The 12,273-nt window shown below is 38.5% G+C and overlaps 1 protein-coding gene across 2 annotated transcripts; it reads left to right on the top strand.

The window, feature by feature from the left end:
• The first annotated feature begins 1,332 nt into the window (after positions 1-1,332).
• LOC101848952 (inositol-3-phosphate synthase) lies at positions 1,333-11,345 on the top strand. 2 transcript variants are annotated; one of them, XM_005093563.3, is made up of 6 exons: positions 1,333-1,484; positions 4,277-4,713; positions 6,252-6,502; positions 7,566-7,761; positions 8,105-8,304; positions 9,133-11,345. In XM_005093563.3, exons 2-6 carry the CDS (start codon positions 4,308-4,310, stop codon positions 9,799-9,801), a joined length of 1,722 nt encoding a protein of 573 aa, XP_005093620.1. In that variant the 5' UTR covers positions 1,333-1,484; positions 4,277-4,307; the 3' UTR covers positions 9,802-11,345. The 2 variants fall into 2 exon arrangements, with proteins under 2 accessions (XP_005093620.1, XP_035824412.1); XM_035968519.1 differs by lacking the exon at positions 1,333-1,484 and adding an exon at positions 1,618-1,682.
• Positions 11,346-12,273: the final 928 nt, after the last annotated feature.

Below are 12,273 nucleotides of genomic sequence, written 5' to 3'. Positions count from 1 at the left end.
GTCCTTACATAGATAAGAACAATGCTGATCTATCTTACTCTGCGAGAGTAGGCCTTTAATTATTATAGAGCTTACTTACAGAATATATTGTGCTTCTGACTGCAGTTTCTCTCTCTTTATAGGGCCCTTGTATAAATAGGCACAATGCTGACCTGTGAGAGTAGGCCTGTTTTATTATAATCATAGGGCTTATACATACAGAATATATCGTGTTTCTGACAGCAGCTTCTACGGGCCCTTACATAGATAGGCACAATTAATACTGCGACCTGTCGTACTCAGCAAGAGTAGTCCTGTAATAATTATAGGGCTTACATAATAGATCTATAGAATATGTCGTGTTTCTGACAGCAGTTTGTATATATGACCCTTAGATCTATATAGATAGGCCCAATACTGACCCGTCATACTCTGCGAGAACAACAGTTGGCGGGATTGAAGTTTGGAACAGCCACAGAATTCTACACTAAGTGTAGAATTCTGTGGGAACAGCGGACATCATCGCGGCGCCTGTGGGGAACTCACTGTGGGGGAACTGCATTTGTATTGACCAATGAGCACATGGGGGTGATACTTTATTACAAATGTCCCTCGATCTTTGGCGGTCAATCAAGAGTTCAAAAGCTGCTGCTTTAACTCTCTTCCACATAACTCTTAATATCCCTCTCATACCCCATTTACTGTTCATCCACCTCCTCTCAGTGATAGTTGGAAAAAAGAAAAACTAGGCCCTCTTATTTTTAATGAGTGTACCCGCCTATGTAACAATCAAATTTAATTGAATACTTTTTTTTTGGTTGGCACCGGTACGCACCATTTTTTGGGTATTTTGTAGACATACTCTACGCTTGCACTTCCATAAAAAGCAACTAACAACAAAACCCCTCTAAAATAATGTTCATGAGCTATTTTAAAAGGGAAGAGGGCACACACACAAACACACACACACACACACACACGCACACACACATACACACACACACGCACACACACACACACACACACACACACACACACACACACACATATGCGCGTGCACACACACGCAATAATTTTATGTATATATATATTATATATATATATATATATATATATATATATATATATATATATATATATATATATATATATATATATATTCACACACGCACGCATAATCAAAGCATGTTTTAATATTCGCAGTTATGGGAGTGAAAACAATGTGGAACAAGGCGGGCGTAACAGAGGGTTCAATGATAGCTTTATCTCACACCGAATAAGGACTGGGGGTGTATATTCCGAGGTAACACATAAACGCTTACACCGAAACGAAAAGCTTGGCTATTCTTGCGTGCGACAGGCCTAGCCTAGGCCTAGTTGTTTCCCCTGATATAAATGAAGTCGGATGATTTGACTCAGACACAACAGACGAAGAAGGTCTGACTGTTACGGTACGGGTAAAGTCCATTCCAGTGTTCAAGAACTTTTGTTTCATCTATCCTGTGGTAAGGAAAAAATACTGTAAATGGTTGTAGAGGGTATAAATGTCTACGCCACGTCTGCTTTATTTGTGTTTTGTTTGTTTCTTACGCATATAGGCTCAACTTGCGCAAACGATGTCCATGCAATTGCAATGGCCGGTGCGTTCTCATGATGCGGATCGTACGATGGTTACACGGTGGCAGAAGTGACTCTGGAATGTGGTGTGATCCAAATGTGGACTTATCAACTAGATTCTAGATGTATATTTAAGGGCAAAACACGCGCAAAACTATCATTTTGGTTGTTGCAGTTGATGGACACTGTTAACAAATCGTTAGAACCGGTGTGGATGTTCAAAACTAGCAGAGGATTTACATCGTCCCACGTTTCGTTGTATCTAATTTGCATATGACCGGTAGTTTTGCATAAGGTTACTGGTAGCATTCTACTCGCGTCAGTTCACAAACGGCGTCTTTGTGAATTCCAACAGTTTATTTTGTTTATTTCTTTAACCGTTTATTAATTACAACCTCTTTGACCTGAGCGTAAATGTTATCAAGTGTGTAGTGTATTGAACACAAGTTCAGGAAATAGTTATACTTTTATACTTGTACTTCTAGAATCTAGATTAGATCTAGATTTAGTCTAATTTAGAAATCTAGACTCGTATACATCTAGAAATCTAGTATCTAGATCTAGAATCTAGATCTAGATATCTAGAATCTAGATCTAGATTAGATCTAGAATCTATATCTAGATCTAGATCTAGATCTGGGGATTTTGTAGATTCGTTCGTTAAAGTCAAGAGTAGGGGGGTTTCAGGGGGGCTTGCCCCCCTGACCTACCTAATAAAATTATGGAGGTGGGGGGGGGGTTCCTATTGATGTTTTGCAGTTAGGTTGCATCCCTGCTCTTTGTGTAGCCTAATTCAAATAGTATTTGGTCTTCCAGACTTCTGGATTTCTTCTCTGGATGTAAACAAATGTCTAGAGATCTAGAATCTAGATCTAATCTAGATCTAGATCTAGAACCTAGTCTGTCTAGATTCTATGGCATCTGTCCTGTTTTTTTGTTTTTTTTGGTTTTTACATGACTTCATTGCATAATTTGAGGAAGGCTACTCTTTTCAGCCTAAAAAAAGTGCTTCAGCCTGAAGAATTGACGAAGTTATGGGCTTATCAAAACTCAATAAAAACCAAGGGCCATGATTCATGAAAGAAAATGTATTGAAACTCAGATTTTATTAGCTCATCAGAAGTTGAAGCATGAGTAGATCTATGTTTTTTGCTGTATGTGTACATTAAAATAGAGATATTTTGATTTTCATTTCAACATATATAATTATAACTGCAGGTCAGTTTAAATAAATTTCCTTTCCTGGTCTTAAACACTTTCCTGGAACGGGATAGATATTCGTTTACAAAAGGATAAATTTTATCTGAGTAAATATTTATACTTTGCCAAAATTGTGTTGAATGTTCTTGAAAAAGCTAAAAACATGGTCCAAGCAGTCTGTTCTGCTTTACGGCTTGATATATATATTATATCTACTATGCCCTGTAAATAAATTTCTCAAGAAAAACCTGGAAAGAGTTAAATATTTACCCGATTCGAACGTTTTTTTTCTGGGTTTTTATCTTCTGTAAAAGTGCATTATAAGGAGCTACAAGTACATTTTGATTAATAGAAGGCTCGCTGTTTCAACATAAAATCCGGGGGCTCTCATGGTCGAGAGGTTACAGTGTTTGCCTCTCATTCAATAAGTCCCGGGTTCAAATTTAAACAGCGACGCAAAATTATCTGTACATAATTTTCTCCTTTCACTTCCTTTCCTGCTCTCTGACAATGTTCTGTAGTCTGCTTTCGTCTCCACTTTCTGCCCCCACTCCCCACCCCCTCACCGACCCCTTCTCTGGGGTCCTGTTTCTTTCTGCAGTCTTTCTACTGCTACTCCTTGCATGGCTCTCTCTTACTGCAGTCTTTCAGCCACACCCGTGATCTTATGGTAGGTAAGATCTAACACCTTGCCTTCTCGGATAAGGGTGAATAATTTCGGAGGTCCCGTATGCAAGTTCGGCACATTACAGGTTAAAGATCCCTATAGGTGGTCCAAAATTGATATAAAAGAATAGGCTTTGGCCACCCCCCCAGGCAAAATTCAAAATTCGTTCCTACCAAACCAAAAATGTTCTAGATTGTGTCCTGCGTGCTCATATGACCTTTTTATTTAAAAAATGTATAGTTTGCGAGCACTGTATGACAGTTACCTAAACAAAAACAAAAACATAGATAAAATTCTTGTTCACTTGAAAGGATTTCAAAGCCATGTTTTTTTTTCTCCCTTTTATTTCTTTTTATGGATTTGCCACCTTCCTTTACACGATCAGAAATTGTAACATCTAGTTAAAATGAAGGACTTTTGGGCCATTTAATCATTCTTTCCTGCTAACTCTCCCAGCTTACTGACCTTGTGTTTGAGCCTTCTTCTTTGTTCCTTTGAGGCTTTCCTTTTTAACCATGTTCGTTGAAAGAATAGTTGGGTTTTTTTATAGTTGGTAGTGAAGAGTATTTGGTCTTGCCTTTCCCACAGGCTGTTTGCTTCCAAGCGCTATGGATGAAAATTAAATGAATTCAAAGAGTGAAATGTTTGATGGTAATGCTGAGGCATGACCTGTTTTTCCTTTTGCTGTTTTCAGTCTTTTGTAATTTATCAATTTTGACCTGTACTGTTCTTTCTTTGTGTGTATGGTGGCAATTATATATACTATTTTATTTTCTTACATGACAATAATTGCTTTTCTCTTTTATGTTTCAGCTGTTTTGGGATAAAGCAAAATTGTTTCAAAATGAATAAAGAAATCAGAGTTGAGAGTCCAAATGTTGTCTACACTGATGAGTACATCGAAAGTGATTACGAATACACTACAACAAAAGTTCGCACAGAAGGAAACACTCTCATAGCTACTCCTGAGACTACTCGCTATGTGTTCCGCACTGAGAGGAAAGTACCCAAACTTGGTGTTATGCTCGTTGGATGGGGAGGCAACAATGGGACAACAGTAACTGCTGCTGTTTTGGCCAACAAGCTTGGCATAACTTGGAATACAAAGGAAGGAGAGAGACAACCTGATTACTTTGGTTCCCTCACTCAAGCCAGCACTGTTTCGTTGGGTGTAGGGCCCGAAGGAGAGGTTTTTGTTCCTATGAAAACGTTGCTGCCCATGGTGGATGCAAATGACATTGAATTTGATGGTAAGTGTGTTTTGAAAGTTTTTCCGAATTACACCTTATCTTTATCTGTAAAAAAAAAAAGCAGACCACCCAAAGCATTCAAAGTTTTGCATTAGAGCCTGGGTATTGATGTTAAAAATTAATGTCTTCAGATCCTAAAAAGACTTCCTGCTAAGATACAGTAAAGACAGTGGGCCATTGAAAAGTCTTTCCATACCAAATATCACAGGATCAGTGCTTTTTTTCAGCTGATAATTTTTATACAGTTAATTTGTTTGCTTGTTTATAGTATTTTCAAGCCAGCAATGAAGTCAGTGTATATATTATCCTCTCAAAGCCTTACTTTAAAGATTATGCAACAGGTCTTGTTTACTAAGTTTTCAAAATTACCTATATATATATATACATTGTTTGTAAGATGACAGTTGACTGAGAAAGAGTGATGCAAACTTTATTTTAAGTCTTCTGATCCAGTTGTTTCTATGGGAAAAATGTAGCTTTTGTCATGCTGATCATACACTACAATGCTGTTATTGCGATAAAAAATATGTGCATAGATGGCAGTGGTGGAGGATCTTTAATGATATTATAGAGCGCTTTCTAAACGTCTATCAACAATGCTGATAGTAAAAGTGATAACAGGATACTGACGAGCAACTGTTTTAGTAGGCTGAAAAATTCCATGGTTTTAATTTTAAAGACAAATTGGCAACAAAAAAATATGACAACTAATTGATATTGGAAGAGGAGGGGAATGGGTAGTGCTGGCATTGTCAGTCTCTGGGTTAGCTCTCCTCAAATTTCACTTTGTTTACACCCCTAGACACACCACTGTCTCTCTTCTTAGGATTCAGAACATTCATTCTGTTCAGCTTGAGTTTGTTATTTCAACTGTCAAGTTTTATGAATTGACTTACTTTTACTTTACTTTTTACTTTTCCATCCTCTGTTGCCGTTAAACGTCGATGGGGGATGCTGTTTTCTGTTGTAGGCCAGCCCCGCAGCTCTTTCAGTTGAGAATAAGATATTGTGATTTTTCAGGGTTGCCCGGACACCCTCAAGCCACCTTTTGCGTGGCCTTCCTCTTCCTATATAGACTGAGTGCTTGGTCTTATAGGCTTTCGAGGCTGGCCGGCTAGGTGACATATCATGGTGGCCAAACCATTTCATTCTCTGTCTTTCTATGAAATGCAGGCAGGACTCAGTGCCAATAGCTGCTCTTACTTCTTCATTTCTCTGCGATGGTAAAGGTTTTGTGGATGCATTTCAGTTTGCATGCAGTGATTTTGCTTTCATGGGTTTTACTTAATGTCCAAGTCTGGCACTAGTAGCTGAATGTTGGTATAAAGTGACAAAGGACCACTTTATTCATCCTCTATTCTCGGCCTTCACACCCCCCCCCCCCCCCCTTTCCCTTCCCTCCAACTAACATTGGTGTTAATGTCAAAACCAGACTTGTTTTTAGAAACAGGTCTTTCTGAAATAGCCTTAACAAAAATTGCTTTTTTTTGGTCTGTTCTGTCCATGTATTTATTGTTCAACTTTGTGTTAATCCTCAGGGTGGGACATTTCATGTTTGAACCTTGGTGATGCTATGAGACGGGCACAAGTTCTAGATTACGATCTGCAGCGACAGTTGTATCCCATAATGAGTAAACTTCAACCTCGGCCCTCAATTTACTTTCCCGATTTCATAGCTGCAAACCAGAGAGATCGTGCAGATAATCTGAAGTCTGGTACAAAGAAAGAAATGATTGATCAGATCCGAGCAGACATTCAAGACTTTCGGATGAAGAAAAATGTTGACAAGGTATGTTAGTTTATGCCTGTGATTTTGCACTCTTACACTCATTTGGTATAAATTTCTCCCCCCCCCCCCCCCCCCAGCTTTAAGGGTCAACCAAATCTGACTCACCCTAAGAATGTGTTTGATGGTAGGTATTTATATAAAAGCATTAAGTATTGCATGCTTTCCCAAGTATGACAGAGCCCTAAACGTTTAGTCCGCCCAAGTTGGACTCGTTGGTGCTCGGTGCCCCCTATGGATACCATAATGTGGATGGTTGGTAGATGCTCTATTGTGGTTGGCACCTCATCATCATTAAATCAGTTAAATGCCAGATGTATATATAGACATTGACAATTATGTTTTGCTGTTCATTCCTTTGCTCAGATTCTCTAAAAAAACAACAACAACTAAATATATATACTACTGATGTTTCCCTGCCATCCATCTGTTTAAGCATTCCAAGTCAGTTGCTCTAGGTCTACTTCTGCCTCTTTTGTCTTTAATTTTACCAGTGAGAACTGGACGTTCAAGGCCCTAATGTCTTTTCAAGTGTCCTATGATAAACTGCATTTATTTCCTAATTGTTTGTATCAGTGAATGGCCTTCGAGGGCTTCTTGAAGTACTACCTCATCTGATTTCTTTTTCTTCCAGGAAATTTTCAAGTCTTCTTAGAAACCACATTTATCATTTATGTTGCTTCTTATTTGAACCTAATACTTCTTACTAATGTTAGCATTTGAGGACTGGAGCCCAACCCAATCCCCCTCTCCCCCCCTCACTCTCTCTCTCTCTCTCTCTCTCTCTCTCTCTCTCTCTCTCTCTCTCTCTCCCTCCCTCTCTTTCTCTCTCTTTCTCTTTCTCTCTCTCTCTCTCTCTCTTGCTTTCTCTCTCTTTTTCGCTTTCTCTTTCTCTCTCTTACTTAGTTTTGTACAAGCAGACGTCACGAGTCAGCTTTTGGATTAAAATTTTAAAAATGTAACTCGCACAGCATATTGCTTGCAGCTTTCAGGAAGGTTTCTATGCAAATGTTTCTCTTTCTTACATCAAGGAATAATCAACTTGGCTTTGTGTTTACTTTTTCAGGTTATTGTGATCTGGAGTGCTAACACTGAGCGATTTTCTGATGTCAGGGCTGGCTTGAATGACACAGCTGAGAATTTGCTCAACAGCATTGAAAGAGGAGAAGAAGAAATCTCTCAAAGTACTTTATTTGCTGTTGCCTCTGTTTTAGAAGGAGTCACATTCATCAATGGATCGCCGCAGAATGCTTTAGTACCAGGTAAAGAACACTGTACCCTTTAGAAAATAGTGCTGTGCAGAATATTTTACTGAACAGTGTGAAGACAGATAAGTGTACCAAAACATGTGAGTGTAAGTGCAAACTCATCTTCTTGGTTATAAATATTTTCTTTTCTACTCATAAAGGCCCAGGAGAGTCAGTCGTATTCAAAGGGACGGTTACTGAACTGGATTAAAACTTCTTGGCCATTTTGATAAAAACTGACTCTCAAACTCTGGAGAAAAAAAGATTACAGTTACTTTGATAAGACAGTTTGTGCTCTTCAAACACTGCAGTTTTTTTCAGTTTATAAAACTTTCTTTTTGCATATTTGTCATTGCAGGTGTTATTGAACTTGCCGAGAAGAAGCAGGTGTATCTTGGTGGAGATGATTTCAAATCTGGACAAACGAAGCTGAAGTCTGTCCTAGTAGATTTCCTTGTGAGCGCTGGCATCAAACCGGTCTCCATTGTCAGTTACAATCATCTAGGCAACAATGATGGACGCAACTTGTCAGCTCCACAGACTTTCCGCTCTAAAGAAGTAAGTTCCTTTGCTTTATTTGATTCGCCCTTCGTCTTGTCATGTTTGTGTTTACTTTGTGTAAGCTGTGGTGCTTCTTTTCAAAATACGGTAGCTCCATTTCTCCTTTTATCTCTATCTGTTTCTTGTCCTGTGCTAACACTACTAACAGTTGTGGAATGTTGTGTGACTTGCTTTGTGTCACGGTTTTCTGATAATTATCTTGGTTTTCTCCTGGTGAAATGTCAATGGTTTTGGCCTGGTTTACAGTAAACTACCACTCCGCTGAATTTCTGGCCTTCATTAAAACTAAACCTTGAAAATATTCAAATGTTGGCACGTGATGAGACAAAAAGTGTTAAGCAAACTTTAATAGGCACTATTCTATGATATTGGTGGAGAGGTTTACAATGGCCTCTCTCTTCAAATTGATTTAGTTGCAGACAGAGACCCTTCTGGTGTTGGACTGATTAATACCTTGATGCTTTTGCTCTTAATAAATTTTCCTGGAAAGCCAATGGAAACCTTTGATCTCACAGAAATTCAGACCTCATTCTTCCAAACCAGTGTGAAATGAAATGTTCCACAACACATATTTTTAGGTCATTTTGTTATTATTTCTAAGTTTTTCACTTATGGAGAGAGGGAGAGAGTTAAAGGTCAATATACCAAAGAAAGGATGAATTAGACCAACCTACATAGTCGCTATAAAAATCATTGCAAGAAAAATTTATCTTAGCACATAGTATTGACCAGAGATGAAAAGTTCTTTGATGAGTGTTAACCCAATGTGAGTATGAAATTTTACCCATCTTTGTGTCTATATCTCCTGCAAATTTTTTTCTCCAGATAACAAAGACCAATGTTGTGGATGATATGGTGGCCTCCAACTCCATTCTGTATGAGCCTGGTGAGAAGCCGGATCATGCAGTGGTCATCAAATATGTACCTTATGTGGGCGACAGCAAGAGGGCCATGGATGAGTATACCTCTGAGATCATGCTCGGAGGACGCAACACCATTGCCATTCACAACACATGCGAGGACTCCCTGTTGGCCTCTCCTCTCATCCTGGACCTGGCTATCATCGCTGAACTCTGTGAGCGCATTCAGTTCCGGAAAGAGGGTGAAGATGAGTTTCACAAATTTAACACAGCTCTCTCAATTCTGAGCATTCTTTGCAAGGCTCCTCTCACTGCACGCGGCACCCCGATCATGAATGCCTTCTTCAAGCAGAGAGCTTGCATTGATAACATTTTCCGAGCTTGTATCGGTCTGGCACCCCTCAATCACATGGGTCTGGAATACAAACAGGACAAACTAGATGAGTCAGTCCTCTTGCCTGAGTCAGTCTCTGTAGACAGCAGTCGTACTCACAGTAACGGAGCAGGCCAGTCTAGTCAGGTTGAGGCTAAAGTAGCCAGCAAGAAACTTACAAATGGGGTTAATCTGAAGGCGAACCAAACCCTTGCTCAGTGTATTGAGAATGGAGCTACAGATGTCAATGGGGAGAGATAGTTTATTTTTCTTTTAAATGTTCTTATTCTGGTGCACAAGTATGGTTGAAAAGTCTTAATGCAGTTTCAGTGTCAGCCGTATGCCATTGTTTTGGCTAATGTTGTTGATGAAAAACATTTAAAAAAATAAGTGGGCTGTGTCGATATGATTGATTCACCGACAATAGATATGGTTTTCTTTTCCATTGTAAAAGAAATCTAAGTACCACTTTTATTGCAGGTCAGCATGACTAAAGTGTCTTCCGGTTGATTAGTCAAAATTGTTCCTTGGTGGACCAAAGAGGATTTGATCCTTATGGTCATGTACCGATAGCTTCTCTCTGAGGGCGATGAATTAGTGTTGAGAGCATTGGCACCTTTTTTCTATTGCTATCACCTCATTCATCATTTAAGGAGTCAAATACCTTCCTGACTTGGGGAAGAAACAAAAGATCCACTGCACACCTGTAGAAGGGCAAACCTCGCTAAATAGTCAAATTGTGTCAATAGTGCCATAAGACTTTTTAAACGTACTCTCAAACAAAAAAAACCCAATCCCCTCTAAAGATGCAAAAATGGATGTGGATGTCTGTAATCAGGTGTGCATGTGTGATATTTATTTTGGAGTATATTCTGTCTTCTTTCATGTCTTCTTTCTTTTTCTCTACTCAAACCACTGAGCCTAGTGCTCCGCCTTGGAAACGAATGACCTGTGTCTAGTATTACTTGGACATTAAACTCAAACAAGTACAACCACAATCCCACCCCTTCCCCACCACCACACACATAAAAACGCTTATATCCCACATCAGCAAAACTGAGATCTCCCAGGGTTTTTGTAGGTTCAGAGGTTAGATATATATATGCTTTTCCTCTCTTACCAAAGAATCTGGTTTGATCTCTAGTTCCAGCTTGCTTGCTTGGTCATTTTTCACACCCCTGAGGTAGGTGTGTCAGGCTACTAGTTTTCTTTTGTTCTCAAATAGAGCAGAGATCTTGTAAACACCTTAGCCATGTGCAGGTTGCAGTTGGTAAAGACATCTTTACTGTTGAAATTGAAAGAACTTGCTGAGCAAAAATATGGAAACATATTTGGGGTCGGGTATAAAACTATGGTACAGTACATGGTTTTTGTATTAAAATAGGTGGATGACCTTATAATTTGTTGACCACTTGAAGTTTGTCATTTTGAAGTTAGGCTCAAAATGTCTGTTGCTTTGGGTTTTTTTTCTAAGTATGACATCTTAGAAAAAGAAGCATGTTGGAGAATGTGTTTAAAGTTTTCACAGGCAGAAAGTTCTGTAAAGGGTTGGCAATTTTTGTCTCGTTCAGTGTTTTCAAAAGTGCCACTTAGCATGTTTATAACTTTCATATATATCAAATTAGAACCTCCAATGGCTGTCCAGTTTAGTCATTTCACCTGGAAAATAATCATCTTTTTGAACAGTTCAACTTTTAAAACATTTTTTTGCCATGTAGATAATTTTTTAATTAAGTACAAGAGCAGGTCATATGTGATTGGTTTGATTTTTACAAATTATGTACGTTACGCAAGTTTTACAAAAAGGTGTTGCATAGGAAAAATAAATCTAAGGTAGGCTACCTCTATAAAACAGACACGATGAATTAGTTTGTTATTGTTAGATTGTGTGTTCATGCAATGGTTGTTCAGGCTCAATGAACTGAGATGCCACTCAGCTTTTAATTTAAGTCTTTATATTTTTTTTTAGGTTGTGATTCATAATGTTTAACATTAGTAGTGCTGATGACCTCATGACCAATTGGGAGGGGGGGGGGGGGTTGGGGGGGCGGGGAGACAGTGGCAGTTAATCTGTTCAGAATTCTCCAGCCGTTTTTGTTCTTGGCTATTTCAATTATTACTTGTACATTGTATTTTTAACTGAAGCGTTTTGATTGAAAGCATTTATTGCTGTTTAAGCAAGTTGATGTCTAATTGGGATTTTAAAATTGATTAGATTTAGAACAGAAGAAAAACTGATTGCTTCTCTTTTTATTTGTTAATTCTTAAACTTTAAAAGAACTTTTACCAGAATTAGCAATGAAAGGGGTCATACATGACCCTTAGACTTCTTTTCCCATCCTTTAATTTTTATCAGACCTCTGGTTTAAATTGTTGAAAAGAACTTTATTCATCATGTCATGGTAATATTTTTTGTGTCTGTGCTTTTGTCCTGCATTTTTCATGCTTTTCATCATGTCTTTGTAACTATTTGATTTTAGTGAATATTTAGGTACATATCATGTGCAAAATACTGGCTTTGCCTTTAGACATATTGAATTGGGAAACATGTCCAAAACAGTTTGAGATAACCTTTCTTAGAAGATGTTTGTTCAGTGAGGAAAAAGTTCTTTAAAATCCTAGCCTCTCATGTCCCTGTTCAGCACTTTTACCAGGTCACACTGTGGTGGCCTTTTTCTGTCACTGGCATGGTTCTGCCAAAACAAATGATGGAGTTTTTACAAAGAGGAAACC

This window comes from Aplysia californica, unplaced genomic scaffold (genome assembly GCF_000002075.1).
Source record: "Aplysia californica isolate F4 #8 unplaced genomic scaffold, AplCal3.0 scaffold00066, whole genome shotgun sequence".
NCBI lineage: Eukaryota > Metazoa > Mollusca > Gastropoda > Aplysiida > Aplysiidae > Aplysia > Aplysia californica.
Note: the sequence above shows the minus strand (reverse complement) of the source record. Positions and strands in the feature narration are given on the sequence as shown.